The sequence below is a fragment of the Macaca fascicularis genome, chromosome 12, assembly GCF_037993035.2.
Source record: "Macaca fascicularis isolate 582-1 chromosome 12, T2T-MFA8v1.1".
Lineage (NCBI taxonomy): Eukaryota > Metazoa > Chordata > Mammalia > Primates > Cercopithecidae > Macaca > Macaca fascicularis.
Window position 1 is genome coordinate 58,001,726 of NC_088386.1, and position 26,589 is coordinate 58,028,314.

At 35.2% G+C, this 26,589-nt stretch overlaps 1 protein-coding gene across 6 annotated transcripts in view; it reads right to left on the reverse strand.

Annotated features, from left to right (window-relative positions):
• Positions 1 to 26,589, reverse strand: part of KCNH7 (potassium voltage-gated channel subfamily H member 7) — a 481,965-nt gene that overhangs the window by 159,932 nt on the left and 295,444 nt on the right. For all 6 annotated transcript variants that reach the window (XM_065525576.2, XM_005573324.5, XM_015432301.4 and 3 more), the window contains exon 3: positions 15,125 to 15,277. In XM_065525576.2, the coding sequence (XP_065381648.1) occupies positions 15,125 to 15,277 (153 nt within the window). The remainder of the gene's footprint in view (positions 1 to 15,124; positions 15,278 to 26,589) is intronic.

Consider the following 26,589-nt stretch of genomic DNA (forward strand, 5'->3'; position numbering starts at 1 on the left):
AGCCACTCAGGAGGCTGTGGTGGGAGGACAGATTGAGCCTATGAGTTTGAGGCTACAGTGAGCTATGATTGAGCCACTGCATCCCAGCCTAAGTGACAGAGAGAGACCCTATCTCTAAAGAAAGAAAAATTAATATATGATTATGTAAACTATTGCACAATTCCACCCTTCCCCTGTCCTCTCCTGCTACCAATAACTTTCTCTTTGGGGACGGAAGACAAAACTATCTCCATCTTGCAGCTTCTTACTCTCTAGAACCCAGTCATACGGAATTTTAATTCCCCTGGAGGCCTCTGCTTCTTTCAGATTCATGGCTTCTTTCTGTTTGATCCTTTTTACTTCACCTACTGAGCTCATCCTTTAGATTTCAGCACCAAAGTGATTTCATGGGGAAGCTTTTCCTTCCTTCTGAACAGGTTACCACCCCTTTCATAGCTTTCACCACAGTTAATAACTATGCACTTGTTGATTTTCTGTTTAAAATTTTTTTCCATGACTGGACCATAGGCCTCAGAAGGGCAGGACCCCAGGCTATTTTCCTCACCATTGAGTCCCAGCTCTGACCGAATGACTTGGCATGGTAAATGAATTCTCACAAACAGATTCTAAACTGAACTCAGAATGTGCTCAATTTTGACTGTAGGAAAACTAGACTATTTAATTGCTCTGATCACTATCATTAGAGAATTTTAACCTCCTGGAATTGTACTGACTGACATTTAACAAAAAATATTGATTGAGTAGAACTCAACAGTTCATGGAAAAGGGTGAACTCTGTACCATGTCCTCTCTATTTGATTTAACTCATCTATGAAGTTTATGTAAAATACCTGTTACAGAAAATTTGAGAATTTAAGAAGGCCAATTTATTATTATAAGCTTTCATTTGTGGTCTAGCAGTTAATAATGATACAAATCATTGAAATAGAATTAAACATTTTTATTATTATTATTATGGACATATAGTTGTACACATTTATGAAGTACACATGATATTTTGATACAATAATACATTGTGTAATGATCAAATCAGTGTAATTGGGATATCCATCATCTCAAGCATGTATCATTTTTCGTGTCAGAAACATTCCACTTCTACTCTTTTAGTTATTTTGAAATATTTGATAAATTATTGTTAACTATTGTTGCTCTAAAGTGCTACCAAACACCAGATCTAATTCCTTCTATCTAACTGCATTTTGGTGCCCATTACTTATCCCCACTTTATCCACCACACCCTACCCTAGTACCCTTCCTATCCTCTGGTAACCATCATTCTACTACTTATCTCTGTGGTAGAAGACATGACAATATACAGACAAACCACAAGTACAATCAACATCAAACTCTGGATTAATAAGACAAAGACAAGAGTAACCAATCTGCGCAAATAAGATTAAGTAACAGTTCATCGTGATAACTGTTTTGCAAACATTCTTACATATCTCTACTAATAACTTTTATATTCTCAAGTAAATTGCCAAGTTGAAAATCAGTGAACTGCATCCAAGTCATTTGATTAGTCTTTAATGCACATGAAATTGAGTTTTAAAGCAGTTTACAAATCAATTCTGCAAGCTTATTACAATGCATTGAAAGTCAATGACTATTTTTGTTAATTTTTCATCATTTACTTCACACTCCTCCTTTAAAAAACAATTCACTGGCTTTCTTAAATTAATGACCACATAGGCATTTAGTTCATTCCTATAGTTTAGTCATATCCAGTGTGGTACAGATGGTCTTTTCTGCATCACTAGGTTAATAGGACCATGTTATATTGCATTACAGATTTAGTTGTCTAACTGTAGTTCATGCGGAAAGAATGCACATTGAGAATTTTGCTCAATGCTAGCACTTTCAGGCATGAAATATAAAACGTAGATGAGTGTAATCCTGTTATGGATCTTAACACTGAAAAACATCCGTGCAAGTTAAGTCTTCAGATTTTATTATATTTGATTTCTAATTTGAATAATTAAAATAGATACTATTTAACCTATTTACTATAATGCTCAATAAATGTGAAATAAGAGAAACAGAAAAAGGTTTTGCACACATTTTTACACATTTCCAGAAAGAATTACAAGTACTGGTAAATGACTTACATGATTATAATTTTGTTTAAACACATCCTTTTCATCTAAGAAGGCATACAGTTGTTAATATACATGAATATAATTATAGTAGTTACAATTAACTACTAGTATAATGTCTTTCTCAGGACATGTCATTTTTGTGAAGATGCTGAATATAAATTTGGAGGGCGCATCTTCATCAATCCTGTCATATATAACTGACAACTTTGTAGTTCTCAACCAAGAAAACATAGATATTCCCATCATCTTTCTCTGTGAAAAGTCTATAATTATAACTTTAATGTACACATGCAAAAATGTTAAATATTTTGCCAAATTCATACAGAAAATTCATGTCAGGTTAGCATAAAACAGCAGTTTCCTTGATTTAATTTTAGTTTTACCCAAGGTTTGGTGTTTTCTTGGGTCATAAATAGCCACATGAGAATCTAATGAAAATCCTGATTTCTCTTTGAAATAAATGTAGATAAATGCATACACACAATTTTGCTTATGATTTCAGAAGTTGAGTAACTAACTCCCCTTCTCCAACTAAAGCCCTTCAACATTGACCTCCCCTAAGATCCCCAGGATTCGTTGATTCTTTATATTCCTTTTAGTTTTAAATTTATTTGCTGACATATTTGTGCTAGTCACATTTCTCATAAAATTATAATGATCACAACTACACTTATAACCTATCTCCTGTGGTAATGGGGTTTTAGAAATTGGCTTTACTAAACTTTTCCAATTTGAGAAGACCGCATCAATCTGCTGCTATTATTCTCTCCCTCTCCCTCTTTCTCTCTCTCCCCACTTCTTTCCTGTGTGAATTGATTCTCATCTATTACAGTTTGGAAGTAAACTATTACACCCATTTTTGACTTCAAGCAATTCTTCTAACTTAAGACTACATTTAGGGATATTAGAAACAATAATTTTCTTGTGGAAAAACAAAAAATATCTGCAGAATTCTCCATCTATTTTCAATCATTGATTTTTCTCACAACACAATGGCAAGTTTCCAATCATTTCCTTCATTCAATTTTTCATCATTTCTATAAATTCTTAGAACCTTGATTATGTCATATTTTTACTGCAAAAACCCAATTAAATATAATTAGAAGCAGTTTATTCCTGCTTGGTTCTGCTAGGTTGAAGTATGGACTGAAAAGTAGAGAGAAACTTAAGTTCAAGTAGTCAAGCAAATTAGAGACCATGGTGAAACAGGAGAGGATCTGTGTGGGGAGTAAAGTGAGGTTTGTTGTAAAGGCCATAAGCAGAGATCTGTCCCCTCACAAAGGGTTGGGGTGGTGGGAGGGTATCTTAAATTGGATTCCTGAGAGTAGATTGTGAAAAGGCTTATTGAGGGAGTACTCTCATGTCTATTATGTTATGTCTATTAAAAAGGCAGGATTAAGAAGAGAAAGTTAAACTGCTTTTCATATGCAGCTGAAGCTTCGGCCAATCCTCCTGCAGCTCAAATGCAGGGATATGCCCTTCAGAGTTCTGCCAAATTGAAGTCAGAGTACCTGGCCTTTGCTTCCCTGTATCTACCAGTCACTGGTAAAGCCACACCATGGGAAAGGCCATAATGCTGGGTAAGGTAGTTTCCTGCCTTAGACCACAATTTCTAGGGAGGGGTAGCAGTGTATCTGGAACAGCTGATATTTCCAGCAGCTGGGCTGTCTCAGCCCTAAGGAAGATGTCTGGGCTTAGGGCCACAGCGTCCAGTACAGAGAGAGAAATGTAGCCATCTTTTGGCCTGAAAAAATATGATCTGAATTAAGCCTACAGTCTCCTATTATCACACAAAATAAGGATGTGTGAATTGGTATCTGTGTACCTTTCTAATGTCAGAGTACTTACAAGCCTGACATTAAATCTGAAGCCTTAAAATCAGTGTGAGAATTTTCTCCAACCACATAACCCTGGATTTGCAGAGAAACACGACTTTAACTCCTGAATCAGAGAGAGAAGAAAATCGAATTTGGTGGGATAAACAGAGATAATGACTAACATAGCTGCCTTTTTCTTTTTTGGAAGAAAATTTTCATAGAGGGATCCTGCAAGGACATGAGTCTCTCCTACTCCTACATATGTAGGAAGGTATATAACATTGCCTATGAGCTGGTAGAACAACTCAGAATATTGTCAAAAAAGGATGTAGATAGCAGCTAGACTGGGAAAGATTATCATTCAATGTGAACTCAATTTTAGCCAAGTGGCTACCCTGATTAGTGGGTGACAAATGTTCCACTGTAGCCAGAGCAGGCCTAGTGTCAGCGATAACAAAAGATCACCAGGGAGTCTACTGACCTAATAAACTTGAAGCTAGATACAAGGTTCTCTAAAGGAGCAGATCAGATCGGTAATGCCATGAAAGGCTAAGAATCCTGTGACATTTCCTAGGGTATTAGATACCAGAGAAAAAAGCAAGATCTTACAGTGAGCAGTAAGGATGAGGTCTAATTGGAATCTGTAAGTTATGTGAGTTAAAGGCAGTAAGTGGAGGTTGGAGGAGTCAGTGCTGTAGCAAGGCATGAGAACAGTTACAGGAGCTGCAGCAGCAACAGAGCACTCCCGTAAACATGTGCACAAATGTTGACGATATCTGAGGGACACAGCTTGTGATCTGGCTGGGTCATCACGAGAGCAAAGAAGCAAGAAACATGAATTTGGATAAGGGGGATAGGGCAGAAGACAGGACAAAGTGGTGGACTGCTTTCAGCCTCTTAGGGTTAAAATCTCTCAGTGAGAGGGGATTGGGAATGAAAGCAAACACAGCAGCATAATATACACCTAATTAAGTTTCTATGCGCTTAAAATAACAGCTTAGTAAATCAATGCATGCAATACCCATACTTTCTTTTTGATAGATTCCTTCTGTTTGTAAATGTCAAATTAAAAAGTCCATTCAAGTCCTGTGAAAGTGATAACGTCTTAACCAAAATTGAGCATGGATGATCATGTAGTCATCACATAAACAGATACTCTCTTGATGGACTTTTCCAAACACAAATGGTACAGACACCAGTTACCCAAATGCTGTATGAATAGGGACTGCCCCTGATTGGGTGTTGCTAGGTAACAAAATTTTCCAAATTATACTCACATGGGGGCTCTCTGATGTGGATATACCAATTTGGGCATTCATTAACATCCATTGTTAATGAGGAAATAATGTATTTTTTTCAACTACTAGCAATTTTCTTGACCTTAGAAATAGACACTTTGTTCAAATCCCGGGGGCTGGGAAAGGCACATGACATAAAATTTATTGCAACTATGACTAAACTTTCCTCAGATTTGTTTTTTGCAACCATGTCATGTTTCCTTTTACATCAAATTTAATCTTTAAAAAGAGGAAACTTCAAAATACAGGAGAATAGTAAACATTAGTTACAGTGTAAAACCTTTAATTAAATTCATCTGAATAACAGATTGTTTCTATAGTAATGCTTACTGAATGGGAAACTCTATATTACTATTGCAGCTCTTCATCTTCAAATTAAAGAATGACTTTCAGCTCCAGTGGAGAATAGTAAAAACACTGTAAAAGCACTTTTATAAACCAGCTCCATGGAAAATTTCTTTGTTCCTTAGCTTGAGGTCTAAAAACTGAGATACAAATTTGTGGGAGTAATGTAGCTATTGAGGCAAATGTGTATTTTACGTGTCAATTATCCAGAGTATTGAGTCCAAAGCATATGAATAAAATTTTAGTGGCTTAAATTAGCTAGATAATTGCCTAAATTATCAATTATATTTTGTGTGGATAGGTTTAGCTTCAGTTGAAGCTTTTAGAATAATTCAAAATTTTAGCAAGCGTAAAAGTAAAATTATCTTTGATTTGGAAAGTGTAATTTTAATCTTTTCAAAAATAATGGATGTCCTTTATAGTACTTTAATAAGATTAAATGAAAAAGTACACTGTAAAAAAATACTATAAGATGCTTCAGAAATTTCAGGGTTTTTTTTTTTTACATTTATTTTCACTTAAAATTATTTTTATAGTTCTATCTAAACATTCGTTAACCTAGACCATGGTTTTCAAACTTTCTTGGGCATCAGAATGACTTGAAGTGTTTGTTAAAACACAGCTTGGTGAATTTCTGAGTTTCTGAATCAGTTGTTCTGGTGTAGGGCCCAAGAACTTGCATTTCAAACACATTGCAAGGTGACGTTGATGGTCTCACACTTGAAGAACCACTGATAGGCAATCTGAGTAATGCCCATTCAGTAGGAAAAAAGTAGCTTAATTATTAAATGAAAAAAAAAACTTTTTATGTCTTCTACAAATATGTACTGGATACTTACTATTTGCAAAATATTAAGTCTATATGAAAGAAAATAAAATGTCCCTGCTATGAAGTAGAGCTGTAGGGTTATGGGCCACTTCGAATAAGATAAAGATGTTCTCCAGTTTTCCAGTCCTCACTTCTCTCTCTATTTTTTTACTCCTGGCCTTCTTCATTCATGTTACTTGTTTACTAAGCAAACAGATGTGACCAATGTGGTAGTGGAGACAGGTATGAGGTATTATGATGTCACAGGGGCAGGAACATGTGGACCCATGTGGGCGAATTAAGCATCTGCCACAGATGAAGAGTCCTTTGGAATAGGTATGCTAGAAGGAGGAAAGCATTTTAGTATAGGGGACACCACATGATACAAATTAGGTGGCATAAAGTGAATGGTAGTTTCAAGGAATCCCCATTAAAATATGGGATGTGATGGGAAATTAGACTGAAGAAGTATCAGAAGCTATATCATGATAGATCGATTGTATTATGCATGCACAGGGCTTTGGAGTCTTATATTTTAGGCAATAGAGGACAACTGTAAAAGACATAGACAGTGGAGGATTATGATGTGATGTACAGCAATATAACATGTAATCCTGAAGAAAAGAAGCTTAAAGCAGGAATACCTATTATGAGACTATTATATCAGTCCAAGAAACATGTGTTGAGGGTCTGAGTAGGACAATTATAGCGGGCTATGTGAGAGAGATAGTTAAGAGATGTGTTTCATAGACTTTGGCTAACCTTTGGTTGGGAAAATAGAGGATTAGATAGAAGGAGAAGTTTAGTATCATGCCCAGGTTTCTGGCTTGGGAGCTTTGGATAATGATTCTATTCATAATTTATGAAAAGGAACAGTTTTTTGTTGGGATGAAATGGATGGTAGCTGAGGATGGAAAGGCAGTTCTTAGCTTGAAATGCTAAATCGCCCAGAAATACTAAAATCTAAATGATATGTCTAGTGGGATATATGAGGTTGTAAGTAAGGCTAAAGAAAGATAATGAGCTGGAGATACTGATTTGTGAGAAGGTCTTTATCCTGTAAGTAAAGGATGAGGTTGCCCAAGCAGGGTATATAGAGATGACTAAGAAGGAAGGAATATTAAAAGCAGCTCCCAGGGGAGAAACAAACAGCTTTTAAGAGTAGAGTAAGAGAAACCAGCAAATGGTACTGAAATAGCTGTTACAGACGTGGAAAGACTCAAGGGAATGTGGTGACATGGAATGTAAAAGAAGGGAATCCAACTTAAGTACCACTTTTTGTTTAATTTAGGTTCCCCCAATCCCTTCAAGAAATGTTTAGAAAATTAAAAAGTGTGCATGTATCTGTGTGTGAATCAGAGTATGATACTAGATTAATGCTACAGAAGACATATGAAATTCAAATGTAGTTTTCAATAATTTAAAATGAAACAAAAATAATTTATCTAAAACAGTAAAAGTGAAAACCTCTTATACTTGATGACAGTTAACTCAGGCATTAATCACGTAAACAAGAACGCATAATTTGTTTCTCCTCCATTTTTCACAAGTATTTGACATCATCAAATATTACGGCTGAAAAGAACACTTTTCCATTACTATTGGCTCCTTTAAATGTGGCCCCTTATGCTTGGTAAGGAATACACAATTTTCTCTTTCACTCTGTATTATTTCTATTTATTAGATTGCAAACTTTTTACAGAAGACTTCGGTGAGAAAGTGTTCAATTTCATCTTTTATTTGGTATTTATATCTATTGTGTAGCAATTAATTGGCTCAAATTATTCAGTACTTATCAAAATTTGATAAGATTTATCAACATAACACTTTCTTCTGTATTTGCTTCATTTCAGGGGACATAAGTCATCTAATTGTGGCTAATTCCATGTCTTCTACAGATAATAAGTTTGTGAAAAATTAGGTCTTCTCAGAGAAAACTGTTCACTTTTTTTGCGTAGAGTTCCTGGCTCTGAAACTAGGTATTTGCATGAGAAATGATCCACCACTTAATTCAATATAAAATAAGTCTCTCAGTTTTCAGAATATATGGAGCCCAATGTATCATAATGCCTTTTTATAATCCAAATTTTCTACTGTGTATTTACCTCCTTTTCTTTTACTTAATCTTCATAATTTAATACCTCCCTTTTTTTGAAGCTATGCTTCTTGTGTAGTCATGTCACATCTTTTCCTTTATTTTGCCTCTATTTCAATAGAGGTATTTAAATTTTCAGAAAGTCACATCCTCCCAAACACACAACAACCTTTTTCTTATTACTCTCACTGAAATCCTACCACTCTGAGACACGCACGTGCACACACACACACACACACACACACACAATCACAAACACTTTGGTAAGAGAGTAAGCATTGGTTAAAGGGAAATGCCAGTTTAAAATTTGCCTTTGTGAATACCACTGTATACTTCTTTGTAACCACATTTTTATTTAAGATCATTTCAAGTGATACAGAAGCTGGTAGTTACAGTGTAGGTTTTGAAGTAATAATATTACAATTTTGAAGGTAAGACGTGTCTGCTAAAATAGGTGCATCAGATTTTTTTATTCTTTATTTTTTTAAAAGTGGCTATCACTGGGGAACAACAGTGTTTGAAATAGCCAATATCATTATTTTACACTGGTAGTAACATTATACTTCAAAGAAAAAATATCAGCAGGGGTTTGCCAAAGATGAGAAAAAATATGAAGTAGAAATTGGATAGTATCAGAAGGTACAAAGCATAATTTGTCTCTCTCTAACTTTTCTGCTTGATTTAACAATCCATTCTTCAAACACTGACACCAAGTAAAAGGAAATCTAGGTCATATAATGACGGAAGGGTGTAATCAAAACCGATATACAGGTGGTAAATAATGGGCCTTTGTAATGCTCTGGAATAATTTTATCTGCATATTTGTACTCTCTCCAATGATTCCCTGTATGAGTGACGGCTAAAGCATAGGGAAACCACTTAGGTTCACAAAATAAGAAGCAGAATCTCTATTGCATTTGTTATAACTTGTACATAAGACTTTATTTTAATCACAATATAAAGTTGCATAAATTGTGTATGATATCCCAGAGGCTACTGTAAAGACTATCTTCCATTTAGGAAATCAAGGTTTCAATTCTCCATTTACATTTCAGTTTTAAATAGACACATTATCTTTTTTAAAAGTCCCCTTCTCTGCCATGTTGCTGATGTACCCTTCTTTTTTCACTTCCATCCAATTTGATGGACCATGAAATACAACTATTCTGTGGGAAAATATAAGAATTTGAGAAGACAGTGAAGAAACTAAACTAGGTATCTACCATCTAAACAAATTACATTATTGGTATTCATGACAGAAATAGAGGTTGACATTAGAAGTGTACTCCCAGGAATCATTCATTAATGATTGCATTTGTTCGTGGAAAGTATAAGAAAATCAAAACAGTCATCAACTTTGGGATCAAGACTTTGGGGGTAAGAATAGTATTTTACGGTAGCTCAATTTTTTTCTAAATACGTCATCTGGAAGACTGATGAATTAGCGATTCTGATAGAGTTTTCTCCAAGTGTAATACTGTTCAGGGTAAAACATTTAGAATACTAGAATCACATTACATTAATATATTTGTGCCAATATTGCTTTAAAAGAATATTGTACTGTCATTTAGACATACATAAGGAAAAAATTGCTATTATGAAAAATTATCAGCTGAGGTATGTTTGATTTGGTATTATACTTAGGTTTACAAAATAGGTTTTTGGGAACATGTTTTTCATTATACGCATATTTTTCTATCTTAATTTATACACAGCGTAACAATTTCCTTTCTCAAATATTAAAGTTTTGTGATAAGGCTTCCAGCTTCCCATAGATAATGACAGATACCTAAATTACCAAATCCTCATGGACCCCGATATAAACCTTTGAGATTTAATAAAGGAGGAGTCAAATAAAAGTACCCATAAACCACGCCTATGGAGTAACTAGAGAAAGACAACTTAGAGACTTTTATTTACACGTAGGTGGGGGATTTGCTAATACCGGCAAAATTGGCTCAGAAGAGCACACTGCAATAGAGAGTCAAGGTGAAACTAAATGAAGAAAAGAGGAGTACAGAAGTCTCCCTGGAGTGAGGGAACACTTATTAAACAGAGTTCACCTTCAGCAGAAGAGGGCCTCACACTGAGTATGAAATCTCAAGATCAGGTCTGTAACATGAGCACCAGTTCCTGGGGAGACAATAGAAGGGGCTTAAAAAGTGCACAAGACCCGGATGCCCGAGTCACTTACAATGGACAGTCAAGCAGGTTGGCATCAGACTGTTTGTCAGCAACAGTTGATGTAAGAAAAGAATGAAACGATATCTACCAGAGTCAGAAGGCATAGAATATGGACCAAATACTATGTCATATCTACCTAGGCTCTCCTTCAAATGTCAAAGTGATATAAAAACATGTTAAACACGACAGAACTCTGAAAATATTTTACCCCCACACGTTTCCCAAAGGGGATATACTTCATCTAAGAAGCTGTGTTTGGGGAATCTCTGACAAAACGACAGTCATGAATACATTTCACTAGAAATTTGAGGCCAAAAGAAATGTAGGAAGTATATACACATTACCTACTTGACAAGCTAGAAATATCATATCCCAGCAAAATGGGAGGCAGAGGAGAAGAAAATAGACAAGCTCACTGAGGGCCTTCCTGGTAACAGATGAGAGTCAAGTGATGTTGTTTTAAACGGACACACTGAATGGCAGGAGACTAAGGATACTCAGGAGCACAAAGATGAGCCTTAAGAAATAGAATATTGTTGATGAAAACTGCATGGTAGGAAGAAGAAGAAAAGGATTATAAGCTAGTACGTTGGTGCAAAAGTAATTGAGGTTTTTGCCATAATAATTTTATTTCTGCTCAAAGTAGGGAACCAAAATGTACTGACTGAGGAAGACAGGAAAGAGTTAAGGAGAATAGATAACATTTTCTTATAAAGATAACTATTGGAAAACAATATAAATTTTCCCAAATACCAAAAAGTCACCCAAACCAGAATAAAACCACAACAAAAACCAGTTTTTAAAAGGGCAAAGAAAAGATAACATAATGAAATACTTCAAGAGAGTATATTTAACATAGAATATGTTAGTACCAAGAAAACAAACATATCAATTGCATCAATAAATGTAAATACCTATTGTAGTTATAATCATTTAAAGTATGAGTTTTATTTTCTTATAAGCAATAAAGAAAAGCTCCACACTGCATAAAAACCGCACACTGTATAAAAAAGACACAACCAAAACAAAGGGAAATGACTAAAAGGTGACTTTAAAATACAGCAAGGAAATGGAAAAAAGAAAAGACTCAAGTGTCATGATTTAAGATACAGTAGAATTTAGGTGGAACATTAGTAAACAAAAAATAAGATACTTTGTAATGCTAAATTCTAATTTATACTAATAACGTAAGATATGTGGCCATCTATGAAATAAACAAGAGCAGCAATATTCATAAAACAGAAATTGCAAGAGACAGAATGACAAATACCAAGAAATATCCTAACAGTAGAAGACTTTAATACACTTTCTTAAATCCAAGACATATCTGGAGGACAGGAAATAAGTAAGGATATAGAAGACAGCATAATAATAAGGCAGAGTTTTATAAAGTAGATATCAACTTTTGTAGCTTGATATTTTGCAATATCACTTTCTTTTCATATTCACGTGACATAATCATGAAAATTGATCAAATAATAAACCACGGGCAAATTTTAGACAATTACAAAAAGAGAAATAATACAAACAGGATTTTATGACTGTAAGACAATGAAACCAGAAGTTTTTAACAAAAAATAATACTTTAAAAATACTTTTCTGACTGGAAAACTAAAAACTATCTATATTAAACAACTCAAGTTAAAACCTAGGAAAACAAAAGTTGCATTTTTTCTAGGAAAAATAATATTACATTTCTAAATTCGTGGGGTATAGCTTACACAGTGCTTAGATAAAAATATATAGCCTAAAATCATATGCCAAAAACTGAGTGAAAATAAATCAATGTAATAAAAAAGAGGCAACAAAGTAAGCTGATAAAAACTGATTTAAGAAACATAAAAGCAAAATTTTGTGAGTTTGAAAACTAATAGAATTAAAAAACCAATAAAAAATTAGGTCTTTGGGGAAAAAGCTACTGACTAATCAATTTTAAATGGAAAAAACAATAATAAAATAAATGAGAAATTTCAAGAAAAAAACACTATAGGAACAGAGGATTTTAAAAAATCATAAACTACTACTTTGCATAATTCTATTAAAACAAAATTTACATATTTACATGAAATAATTTCTAGGGAAATAATGTCTAGCAAAACTGAACCTAGTTAAGATTGATAATTTGAGTAGACCATTATTAAAGAAGAAAAATAAATTTGTCAAGGAGCTACTTCACAAACAAGTACCACAAATAAGTACCTCGATGACTTTACAGGGGAGTCACACCGAACTTTTAAAGTCTAGATAATCCTTAAGCTATTTAAATGCTTCAATAGCATACAAAAAGGGGAAGAAACTCGCAATTATTTTTTGAAGGAATTATAATATTGATACCAACACCTCAGAAAATTGCACATATGCAGGCAAAAATTATAGATCACTCTGCCTATTGGATATTGACACAAACCGAAAAATTAATTTGAGTTAAGAAAACCCAACAATGTATTACAAAATGAAATATAACATGTCCAAATGTGACTTCTTCCAGGGATGCAAGAATGGTTTATATCAGTAACTTCATTTATAAAATGTATTAAAAAATAAGGAAAAAAATAATACACTCATTTCCACAGAGGCTAAAAAAGGCATTATACAAATTTCAGCACCCATTCTGAAAAAATTAAGTCAGTGGAAACTTTCTTAAAATTATAAAGCACACACAACTCAACTCACATGTCATTATTTCAATTAATGAGGAATGTTTGAATTAAAGGCATTCGCACAACAACCAGAGCCAGGCGTAGTGTTCACTGTTGATTTCTTTTTAATGATACCTTGGAGGTAATAGCCAGCACATTTTAACAAGAGAAAACTATGAGATGTACAAGAATTGGAAAGGAAATATAAAACAATTTATATTTTATGTGATAGAATATTTGAAAAATTCATAAAAGTCAAAGTATAAGTCACTGTAAAATAAGAATTAACTAAAGATAGTTGGATGTAAATTTAATGTATTCAGAAAGAAAAGTTACTTTTATAAGAAAATACAATGGGGAAAAAAAGTCCCATTCATAATAGCAGCAACAACAAAAGTTAAATGCCAAAGAGCAAAGTAAACAAGTGAGGAGAATTTTAAGAAATTCCTGAAAGACACAAAAATTAGACTTAGAAAATAAAAATACGTACTATATATTTTTGAATAGAATGACAATATTACAGAGACATCAGTTATCTTCAAGTTAACTTATACAATTAATGTGAATCCAATAAAAATATTACATTTTTTTTCTAGCTGTAGAAAACTTTTTTCTAAAGTTCACGTGGAAAATTAATAAAAAAATAACCTCAACTTTCTGAAAATTAATATCAAATAATAAGGAATCATGCTATATTAGTTATTTATTATATATATAAACTGTATGATTCTGAGGGAGAGATAAACCAACAGAACAGAATAGAAAATCCAGGAGTAGATTCAAGCACATATGGAAGTTTAGTGTATAATAAAGGTGGCATCTTAAATTACTGTTGAACAGATAGACTTTTTAATAAATAATGTTAGAACAATGAATGAGCCATTGAGAAAAAGATAAATTAACTGTATACCCTGCACTATACACCAAAATAAGCTTACAATGCATCAGAGATCCTAAAAAATGAAATCATACAAGTTCCGGGGAAAGGAAGTGATTTATTTAGAACCTTGGAGTGGTTAAAGCTTTTCTAATTATGTCTCAAAAATTCAGATGCAACAAAGGAAAGAGTTATAAATTTAGACACATTACCAAAAATCCCTTTAAATAAAAATTATGAAAAAGATAAAAGACACACTATTTTCTAGGTGAGCTATTTGCAGCTTACTTTACAAATTGACAAGATAGAGAAAAAAACAACCAAAATGTATAAAAGAAATGAACAGTTGATAAAGAAATGTCCTTTGTGCTTAAATATATGAACCTTACTCATAGAATAAATATAAACTAAAACGAATTGAGGTGCTAGTTCTCACTTATGATGATGACAATTGTTGAGAAAACTGATTCTGACTCTCTTTGTCGGCATAGTTTTGGGGAAAAATGCTAATTCATGGCTGCTGGTAGTGTAAAATGGTTTAAAGCACGTGGAGGAGAATTTGACAATACCTGAAAAGATTATATATGCATCACCCTTGACCCAGGAACCCCACTTAAAGGACCCTGAAGATACATTTGTCCAATAATATACACATGAAAATACATAAGCAGAATTTATTCTGGCATTATTTGTAATAGACAAAGTCTGAAAACAACCTAAATGTCCATCAGGTGTCAGGGGACTGGTTAAATACATTATATTGTATCCAAGTTAAATGGCTTCCAGAGCAGCCAATAAATTCTGGAAGGCAAAAGGTAACATGAGCTAATGGCTTACTCATGTAAAATTATTTTACTTCAAATATAAAGATATTTTGAGAACTGAACTGATATGAAGACTGTTAAAGTGACTACAGTAGCAGAATTATCAACAGCATTGAGTACACATTGCCTTTTACTTACGGTTTACAGTTTTGACTGGTAATATTGGGTTTACCCTCTCTGGGGTGGCAGCATTTTCATCCGTCACATATTCAAAATTAATGATGAACATCATAGCCACGCCCTCTTGGTTTTTCACTGGAATTATGTGAGTGTTACAAATAAAAGTGGACCCTAAGGAGATTAAAAATGAATGTTAGTTAAAAATATGCCTTCGTTTTGAACTATCAAGTAACATTAAAATTGAAATATACTCCTAAGGAAATTTGTATCTTAAATGATCCCTGATATTAAAAAATAATTTGATTTTTTTTACTGCGTATTTTATTGCATACCATATTCATTTAAAATATATATGTTTTTCCAGAAAAACATTATAAATAAATTCAGTTACTACATTGTGGAAAAACAGAAATATCAAATTCTATTTGCTTTCACACCCATCCCTATAATAGTTAATTTTTAAAAAGATACATTCTTTAACTTTCTAGAAATAATTCTTATCATTTTCTTATACATTTTGATTAAATCTGAATCTCTATAAAATATAGCTGTATAAAAAAATGAAAGTAACTCATGTCATCTTGATTTTAACAACAAGCAACTTATGTGCTTTTCTAATTTATTAGACATAAAATGGTAAATTATTGACTCTATCTTATATACAGTAATTCTTATATTATCTTATATTACAGTATATAAGATATACTTAATACTATCTTATATTAAAGTAATTCTTTTCTGTGCAAAATTCACAACGTCTAAATTACAATGGTTTTGTCTGTTTTTTATTCTGTTAGAAAATAAGAACAAAGTTTTGTCTATATTATTGCGTTAGTAATCTTCTTCATGAGATGACATTCTTCAAGATGATATTCTTCTAAAAGCAAAATTACAGGGCTAGTAAGATACCTTTCATTAGAATTATCTGGAAATGAAATAAACAAAGGTATGACTCAGTTTGCAATCAACCACCATCATCCATCTTCCAACAGAAACCCATAGGTCCAAGATACAGAGCATATACTTGAAAAGCAGACTTCTTTTAAATCAGCTGACTGCTGACTGACTCCTTGCAGCTAACTTCTAAAATTCCTCAAAGCAGTTTCGTCACACTTTTACCCTCTGAATATGCTCTTTAGTCAAGGTAATGGAAATTTCACAGGCTTGAAATTTGTTTCAGTTCCAGCTATTTAAGTTACAAATAAAGTGTTTTTAAAATGCCAAAACTTCAGAAAGTGTTCTTAAGCATTTAAAAGCTTGTCCAACCCCGTGGCCTGCGGGCTACATGTGACCCAGGATGGCTTTGAATGTGGTCCGACACAAAGTTGTAAACTTTCTTAAAACGTTGAGTTTATTTTATTTATTTATTTTGGCTCATCAGCTATCGTTACCATTAGTGTATTTTACGTGTGGCCCAAGACAATTCTTCTTCTTCCAATGTGGCCCAGGGAAACCAAAAGATCGGAACCCCCTGGTTTAGGAAATGCATCCATTTTGACTGCTGTTGTTTTTCACAACTAACTCTGCCACCTTGAATCTTGTGGAGAATGATGGTTCAATGTAGAGGCGGGGGCAGGTTGAGAGCAAGATTAGTCTGGCATGAAACATCAGAGAGAAATGTGAGCAAGTGCCAGGACCCCTGGAGGCTGGCGATAGGGGCCGGGCAAACAGCTGAAGGATGTATTTGGGAGCCCTAACATCTGCAAAGGCCAGTAGATGCGAGTATTCCCAAATGGTGACCTATGTAAGCTCTAATAAAGTCAGCATAAGAAAACTCCTTTCTTTTTATCCTGCATCTTGGCTCCTGCTGCTAGAGCTGAGAACAAAAGCTATTATGGATATTGCTATAGATCGAGGACTTCAGAGGGAAGGGATTTTGAGGGTAGGCCTGGAGATCTAACAATTATTTGTAAAATTGTTTCTATGGGTAAATATGTTCTAATTTCCAAGGAATTGATCGACAAATATACTTTTAGACAGACTCTTTGTAAGTTAGGAATGCCTATGTGCTCCTTATAATTCAGATGTGCTAGTTATAATACAAATGTGGACAGCTTCCCAAATTTGAAATGTGGATAACTTTATTTATAACTAATTTCATATTTTCTATAAATGTGGCAATGGCTTTACAGATGTTGGAAAATATGCCTTAGGAACGGCAAGCTGCACCTTCAGTCTTCAGCTTCTTCAGCTATGTCTCCAATTCATTTAACAAAATAGTTAGCTAGAGCACTTGTCATAGTTTCCATGGTAACAAACGGGATGACTTTAGTAAACAGAAAATAAGCAATTTAAGACTGTTCTAATAGAACTAAAAATAGAAGTGCTTCAGGCCAGGCATCACAGTACACACTGGTTAAACAGTCTGAGGAGATGCTAGAAATAGTCATTATGTACTTTCCTAATGAACCAAAATACATATTGATTTTACCATTTAAAATGACATTTCCTGGATCATTTAGAATATCATTGTGAATTCGCACATTTGTTATTTAAGCAGTTTCAAATTTTCCAACACTTGGAGTGTACCGTTGACTATAAAAAACATAAAAAAATGCTTGAGAAATCCGGAAATAAAATGTGTGGGGATAGGGATCTAATAGGTTTGTAATAGAGCAATTTTGCTTTTGGTAATATGGGACAAAATCATGTTTTTCAATACAAGTGTTTGTAAATGTACTGTCTAGTCCTAAAAATCATAAAATTATAGTGCTTCATATAAAAGTTCAGCTATCTGCATTGGCTCTAAAGCATATTAAATAAATGTAATTAATCTGGGATTTACTGCCCACTATCATTGTTTCCTGTACATTCCTATTAAGCAATATATTTCCTCTAAAGTCAACTGAAAACTCACATTCACATGCTTTTCTGTTTTAGTTTGGGGATTTAATATCTCCATTAATCTTGCATAGCCTCCTGGAAGGCAGACAATGAAAGGAGATACATGGAATTTAGAGGAAGAGAAGAATAGAATACATTTTATAGAACAAACATATTTAGCTTGGATGATTCTACAAACTCCAACTAAGTTCTGTCAAGATACTACTTTGGTCAGGTGACATTGCCATAAGAAGTCATCACTCTGTGCTCCTAAATATTTCTCTTGAATGTAACATTGGGAACAAGAGCAATGGAAACCTAATCCAGCAAACATTAGCCAAGCAACAACAACAACAAATAATAATAATAATAATGTGGAAATAAGACTTCTAAACAAAATTAGATAAATTTCAGACCTTGTTAAATGAATCATATATTCAAATGAAATTAATAGTGTTTGTTAAGAACCAGATTATTTACAATAATATTGGCCATTATTTATAAAATTATACATGCAATTATACTAATATTGTTAGACTACGGTTCATATCCACATTTTCTCTCCTGAGTGAAAACATTTCCAAAGTGGAAAAGACTGTTTAGGAGGAACAGTGCTAATTTTAATAAAATTTTTAGAGTGTGTGATTTTTTACTGTAGCCATAGAGCAAACAAACTCAAGGTAATCTGAATAATTATGAAAAGTATACTTTATTTTATATATTGGTGGCATACACCTAGTTGCACTTTACAATAAGATGCTGGGACTCCTCCTTTTGAATTGATTTAAAGGTGTTTTATTGTACTGTGTGTGGTTTGTGTTCACAGGGCATCTTATGTCTTTGAGGAACAGTGTAGAAGTCAATGTTACTAGGGCAGTGAGTGGTGGTTGTGGGACAGGGCAAGGTGGGGAGAGTAGGCAAGGTCAAGGGAGAAGCCAGAAGTCACTGGGGAGAAGGCCAAGGAATGGATCTGAAGCTTTTCACTGCGTTAGACAGGAAGGCATTGGAGAGTTTTATCCAGGAGTTAGCATGATTTCATTTAAAACTTTCCTTCACATGTGTGTGTGATGAACAGCTTACAGAGGAGGCTAGGATGGAAGCAGGGAGGCCATTTGGGAAAATACTGCAATAGCCTTGGCAAGTCATGATGGTGGTTTGGTCCAGGGTGTTGTTGTTGCAGCTGGTAATAAGGGGTCTGTTTGGGATGTTTTGAGGTAGAGCTTATAGGATTTGCTGATATATTGGATGGGACATAAGATAATGAGAGGGGTCCAAGGTGACAACAAATTTGGTAGTTGAAGAAGTAGCAGAACCATTTATTAAAATGGGGAAGACTGTGGAAGAAGGTGATTTTTGGGATTGTGTAAATCCATATGTTTTTAGCATGTTGACTTTGCAATTGTTTATTAGATATCTAAGTGGAGATGTTGAGAAGGTAGTTGGATCCAGGAGACTGAAGTTAAGTTCAGAGATTGGACCAAGCTAGGAATACAAATTTGGGAATCATTAGAGAATGGATTACATATAAGGACTGGATAAGGTCATGTAGGGAATCAGTATAGTTGAAAAACTATGTGACCTGGGTCTGGAGGCATCGTAGAATCAAAGAAGGGAAGAAAAAGAACAGCAGAGATTGGGTAGGAGCCGACGGTGAGGTGGAAAGATAGTCAAGATTGTGGTGCATTCAATAGCAAAGACATGGAATCAGCCTAAATGCCCATCAATCACAGAGTGGATCAAGAAAATGTGGTTCAGATACACCATGGAATATTATTCAGCCATAAAAAGGAATGAGATCAGGTCTTTTTCAGGTACATGAATAGAGTCGGAAGCCATTATCCTCAGTAAAGAAATGCAGAAACAGGAAACCAAACACTTCTTGTTCTCATATATAAATGGGAGCTGAATGATGAGAACACATAGATACATGCGGGGGAACAACACATACTAAGGCCTGTAAGAGGTGGGGGATCAGGGAGAGGGAACATCAGGCAGAAGAGCCAATGAATGCTGGGTTTAATACCTAGGGGATAGGATAATCTGTGCAGCAAACCACCATGGCACACATTTACCTATGTAACAAACTTACACATTCTGCACATGTACTCCTGAACTTAAAATAAAAATTGAAGAAAAAAAAAAAAAGGCTGTGGTGTATTGCAGGCTAAGAGAAGAGGTATTTCAAAAGGAGGGCTTGAGTAATAGGAGGTCATGCCTTGATGGTCTTCTATGTTCTTGAAATTCAGTCTTTTGGCATTGGGAATATAGCAAATTGTTTTAAGCATGAAAGTGTGTTCAGAAGTATTTTGGTGTCCAGAGCACATAGACATGGACTGTGTATTAGTGATGTCTTAAAGAAGAGAAAAAAGTTTAAAAGATATAGGGTCTATTTATTTGACTGAAGAGACAAAAGCACATTTAGAAAGATTATTCTATAACTCTTACGCAAAATCATATCACCAAAAATAAATGGGATAGACGGTCTGAATGGCCATGTGTAGTCTGTTTAGCCTGATGGATTGGGTCCCACTTACATGTGGGAGGCTTGTGACCTTCAGCAGAATACTTGCCCATTTCTCTCATTTTACCAGTCACCTGGTTAAGACTAAAGGAGCCTACTGAAAACAAAAAGGAGGAGGTTATGTGAACAAATAAAATCATTTATATAGAAGGATTATAAACAAAAAACTGAGCTGGCAAAAGGTTGGCAGTGTATCTGATAATACATTAGGTCTAAAGAAACATCCTTAACATAATCTCACACACACGCACACACACACACAAATACAATCACCAACATGATTAAGTTACAATAGTGAATGTATTTAGATTGTTAGATTGTTGATGTAGTTGATGCAGTAATATGGGACTAGGATGATCCTTTCAGAATTTCCAAGAGAGATTATATATATTTACCTGTCGTTTAAAAATGAAGAACTAATCTAATTAACACAAACCTGGTTGTCATATTCATGTTCTGCTGTGTGGCAATATTGACAATGACTGAGATGCCAACAGTGTGAATAATTTATTTTCAATTACTTCTTAATTAAAGTAATTTTAAACATTCAGAGAAGGGGAAGGTAGTGATATTGAGCAGTAAATTTCTTGGATGTGCAGCTCTGTGTAGCCCCTAGAATTGGACAGACGTGGCTCTACTATTATTTAGTGAATGATTTTGGACAAATTACTTAGTCCTTCCAAGACTCAGATTCCTCATCTATAAAATAAGGAAGGGAGGAGAGAGAGTGTCCTATTTAACACTGTGGGGAAGGTGAAATCAGATAATACATGTAAAGTAGTTAGCAAGGAGCCTGGCATAGAAGATGTTAGCAATAAGTGACTGTTAGTATTATCAACTTGAATGAGAAAAATCAATTTCTCAATTTGAAAGAGTGAGTAAACTTCCTGCAAATATTCAATGATGCAGTTGAGTCATTCAGCCCTTTAGGTGCTTGAGATGAACTCATCAGATTAATTCTCTTGTCCAGATGATAAGGTATATCAAGTAGATTTTTGAATGGCAGTGAGGACATAGTAGGGGGAAGGCCCTTTTATCTTGTAATATCTAAAATATGCCTCCTTTTCACCTTTGCAGTGATGAGGCCTTTGGTTTATTTATTGTATTTCTTTTATCCCTGTGGATTGTCACACTGCCTTTAAAAAGTACAGTGTACACCAAGTAACGTTTATGACAGAACTTAGCTTCTTTCAGCAAGCTCCATAGTCCATGGAATTTGGTATGCAGTAGAAATGTGTGAACCAATCTTTATTTCTGGACTGGCCTAGGTACCAGGATTAGCATTTGAAAGCACATTTTAGGAAAAAAAGGTAATGCCAACAGCTAACATTTATTGTGTGCCAGCCACTGTTATGAGGGCTATACATGCTGTAATATTATTTATATCCTCACAAAAATGGCAATAGTACCATTATCATCCCCATTATGCAATGGTAAAGTGAGCCATGCATGTTGTCCCTTGGTCTTGGGACACTGTGTGCCCTTTCTGTTTTGGGACAGAATGCTTGGGTTCCAATTCCTTCATTAAGCCAAGACTCTGAATTCCATGACTTTTAAATAAGGTGTATTCTAAGAGATTTTTTATGTTTTATAAGCAATGACTTGATAATTAGAACTCTTCCCACTTCTTTCTCGCAATCTTGTCCATTTTCGCCCCACTGCACTCCTAACTTAGGCATAATTCCCTTCTCCTGCCAACTGGGAGGTAGCAAGACACCATCTATTTGCCCAGCCTGTCTCCAGCCCGACATTTCATTTTAATCTATTCAGTCATACATTGGCTCATGATCGCTTTCCTTCTACCCTCCCTTTCATCGGCTTAGGGCTTTTTAAGAATAAAGGAATTAAAGTATTTAAGAATACTTTGCTTCCTGGATCTCTACATATTATTATTACTACAATTATTAACAACCACGTAATTAAATCATGGCTACTCTTTTCTGAATGTCTTCCATGTGCCACATGCTTCTCAGGAGAAAACCTTATCTCAGAGAATTTTCTCAACTAAGTAGCAGAAGCAAGGTTTGAACTCAGACCTATCCTGTGTTCACTCTTTACCTTGCATCAGTGTTACCCAAAGAGTAAGCTGTTAACAGATGTTACTGGAAACGGCTTGCTGTAATTAACCCAATTTAGGAAATGTCCTTCTCTAGGAGATGCTCAGCTCACATTAGTGTAATAGAGGTTTTGAGAAATTCTGCAAAAACAAGTAAATATACTTTGTCCAATGCAGCGTTTTCTAAGTTTATTTGACTCTGAAGCCCTATTTTAGAGAAGTCTGTGATAACATCTAGCTCCTTGGAATGTCATTGGGAAACACTGAGTTGCATCCTGCTCCTTCCCTATTTCAAAGACACCCTTCTGAGAGGGAGGAAAGTAAATATCATAGGTCACCCAGGTCACCCAAGGAGAGGGAGTAACTACAGGGAACAAAGTGCTGGGCCACGAGAGGAAAGGGAATGGCAAAGGCCACTGTCACCTATTGGATGTATTTGCTTGATATTGGCTCTGGTCTGAGATCTCAGGAATCTAGTTAAAATGGTATTGTCATATTTGATTATATATCTTGAAGCAATGATTTCCTCATAAGCTTGTTCTAAGTTAAAAGATTATTGCTAAATAAAATATGATAGAGTTTTTCACATCTCAGGACCAATTCATACTGCTTGACAGAGATCAGGTTTTATAACATAAAAGACCGAATTCAATACTCTATTAATATTCTGCGCCAGAAATTTTATAAGATAACTCTGACATAGCCAAAGAAATATTCTTGACTGTATTTCCTCAGGAGTTGTTCCCCTTCCCTTTCAAAATGTGGATATATGTGAATTTCTAATTAATTGTTGACTATCGCCCATCTCATTGACACATTCTCTCTTGACATTTATGCTCAGGTGTTAGGGTCTTTTCATACTTTTGAATTTGATTGTTGAGAAAAGAAAGTTCAGCTCTGTTTTATATTTGATAAACAGTGGATAAATTATTTGGTGATTTAAATCAGGAAGAACTCTCTCACATTTTTGATGCATAAATCAGAGGCAGTCTCTTAAGATGCCTTATGGTGCTTACCCACTTCTCAGCTCTGGTTACTATTTAATTTTGGAATTTTGTGGATTGAATTAGTGTATTGGAAAATACAAGTGTTAAAATAAGCTGAAGCTGATTTACAGTGCTGCACTCAATCTCCAGGCAAACCAAGTCTACATTTATAATCAGGAAGTTTGGGTACATTTGTGACAATTTTTAATTATTTTTGTTTTTTCATGCCCAAGCAAATATTTAGTCATTTGGTCCAATTTTTTTTTTCACCAGACATATTTATGTTATCAAACCTCAAATGCATTTAGAGCAGGCCCACCCCACTAAACTGCCATTTGTTCGGTCAAATTGCTTTAACACAACACTGAACTGACTAAGCTTACTCAGAATATGAGCAAATCTGCATACTGCCATAGTAAGTGCACAAGATTGTGAAGCTCAAGCCACAGTGAGAATCCTGGGGACAGCCACCCATTGTGTGGATGTCATTTCTAACTGAGGCTGTGCATGGCAACATTCCTGCTGTGCTCAGGATGTCCGTATGACTGTCGAAAGGAACCGTACACTGTGCTCTATGTTTATAGCTTTGGAGCAGGGAGTTACAAATAATGTGAGCCAATTTCATAGCTTAGAATGAGTAAAATACATTATAGATTAATAAAATTTAACAAGAATGGGTTAGGTACCTACTGTGTGCAAGGTACTGTACCAGAAATTGTAGGAGTTACAAACATGACTAAAAACAGGGATCTTTTATTTTTTTTTAAAAAAGAGGCCACTCATGGGGGTGTGATGGAGTGTCTGAAGAGAGCACAAGTAATGCCTCTCAGGGATATAAAAGGTTTTGTGAGGGAAGCTGTGTTAGTCCATTCTCACCCTGCTATAAAGATAATATCTGAGACCGGGCAATTTATAAACAAAGGAGGTTTCATTGACTCGCAGTTCTGCATTGCTGGGGAGGCCTCAGGAAACTTACAATCTTGGTGGAAGGGGAAGCAGGCACGTCTTACGTGGCAGCAGTTGAGAAAGGGCATGTGTCAGTGCAGGAAAACTACCATTGATAAAACCATCAGATCTTGTGAGAATTCACTTACTCTCATGAGACCAGCATGGGGAGCATGGGGGAAACCATCCACATAATCCAATCTCTTCCCACCAGGTCTCTCACTGGGGATTACAATTCAAAGCCTAACCATATCAGTATCATAGTTTAAAGCTGGGTCTGATATGATTGTGATAGGTAGAAATTAGGAGGAGAGGCATCTCGGGCTGAAGGAGAGCTTGAGCAATGTGGAAACACAGTGACTCCAGGGCAATGTGAGTGGTGTGTGGCCCTTTTTCAAGACAACTAATTTTATTGCTCCCATGCCCAGTACATCTGATTTTGATAATAGCTAACTTTTATTAAACAATTGCTCTATGCCAGTTATTATGCTGTGTTCTTTACATGCTTTGTCTTATGTAATCCTCAAAAGAACCCTAAGGAAGTACATCCACTAAATATCCCCATTTTATAGAAGTGGAACTTGAGACATGAAAAAAATAAGTAACTTCCCCCAAGTCACATAGCTAGTCTGTAGGAGAGTCAGGATTCTGACCTAGATGGTCTAATGCATGCCAAGGTCTTTGTATAACAGAGGGAAGCCTTCATTTATACCTATTAATAGGTGATGTGAGTGACCTAAGTCACACAAAGCTCTATATTGTCCCAGGGTTCAACTTCTGCACGTATCTTCAGGATTCTCTACTGCAGCCAACACAGGAGAAGGCATGTTTTAAAACAACAAATAAATTATTAAAGGTGGCTCAGACCTCTTGTAAGAGTCCCCTGCAATAGATACAGAGATCTTAGTGGGGTACAGATTAGGCTCTTTAGGTATGTCAGGCACAAGAGTGATGATATAGAAGCAGAAAAAGGTGAAAGTAAAGATATGTTTTTCCCTAGGTATTTTAGCTCTCTCCTCTTCTCACAAAAGTTCATATTCTGTTGGACTATTTTAACTTGGGATTTTAATTTTTTTTTATGCCTATACTATTTTTACAGAAGAATAAACAGGTAGAAACGATATTCTGGAAAATTAGTGAGAATAGGGCTTTTTCTTCCTGTTGGCAGTGTCATGTTTAGCATTGTCCAGCTTTAGTGGGGAACACCCTTCTCCCCGGCTTGGACACCAGGCCTTGCAGCATATAGCTGCTACAGATCCCTGCTCCCTAAGGCTGCCAGAGGCAGGAACCTGCAGCAGATACTTGATGGCAGGGATTGCTTTGCAGTGGCTCCTCTTGCCCCAGATGTGTTCTTCCAAAGGTGGTTACAGAAGGGAGAGATGTTTCATTTCAAATTTCCCCAGGCTACATTTACTGTTGCTTTTGTGTCTTACCCATGTTAGGCTTCAGGACCTAACTTAGTACGTTTTCAAGGTAACAGGGTAATGACTGCTATTGTCTGGTTCTACACTGAGACCACAGAGAAGGATGAAGGATGAGGATGATGTCATTTGTTCACCTAGCAGCACACATTTATCTGAGTGATAGGTTGTTCCCTGTGTCCATGAGAGGCTGTGTAATGTAGAGGTTAAGCTTAAAGCCTGCTTTAATTGCCAGGAGTTAATTCCTGGGTCTGCCACTTCCCATTGTTTCATTTTGGAATAAGTTACTTAACTGCTCTGACACCTTAATTTCCCTATGTGTAAAATGAACATGATAGTGTGACCCACAATAACCCACAGTTACTGTGATGATTAAATAAGCCAGTATCTGTAAAAAGCTTAAAACATTGCCTTGTATATTGAAAAAGTATGAGTTATTATGATCATAAAGAAAATGTCAGAGTAAGTTTGAGTTCTGTAGCCAATAAGTTATTTACTGAAAGATAGGGCCCAATATTGATTAACTGGGGAGTGGGGAAAATGTGCTTGTGGTATAACCATTTCCCTTGTGAACATCTGGCTGTCTACCCTATTCTCCTTGTTTCTGGTCCTATTAGCCTATAGCTACAGTTACCTCCCAAGACCTTGCCTCTAGTTCTGAACTTTTACCAAGTCTTACCCCTTATGAAAATTTACCAGTCCATACATTTATCCAAGAGTCTTGCTTAAGC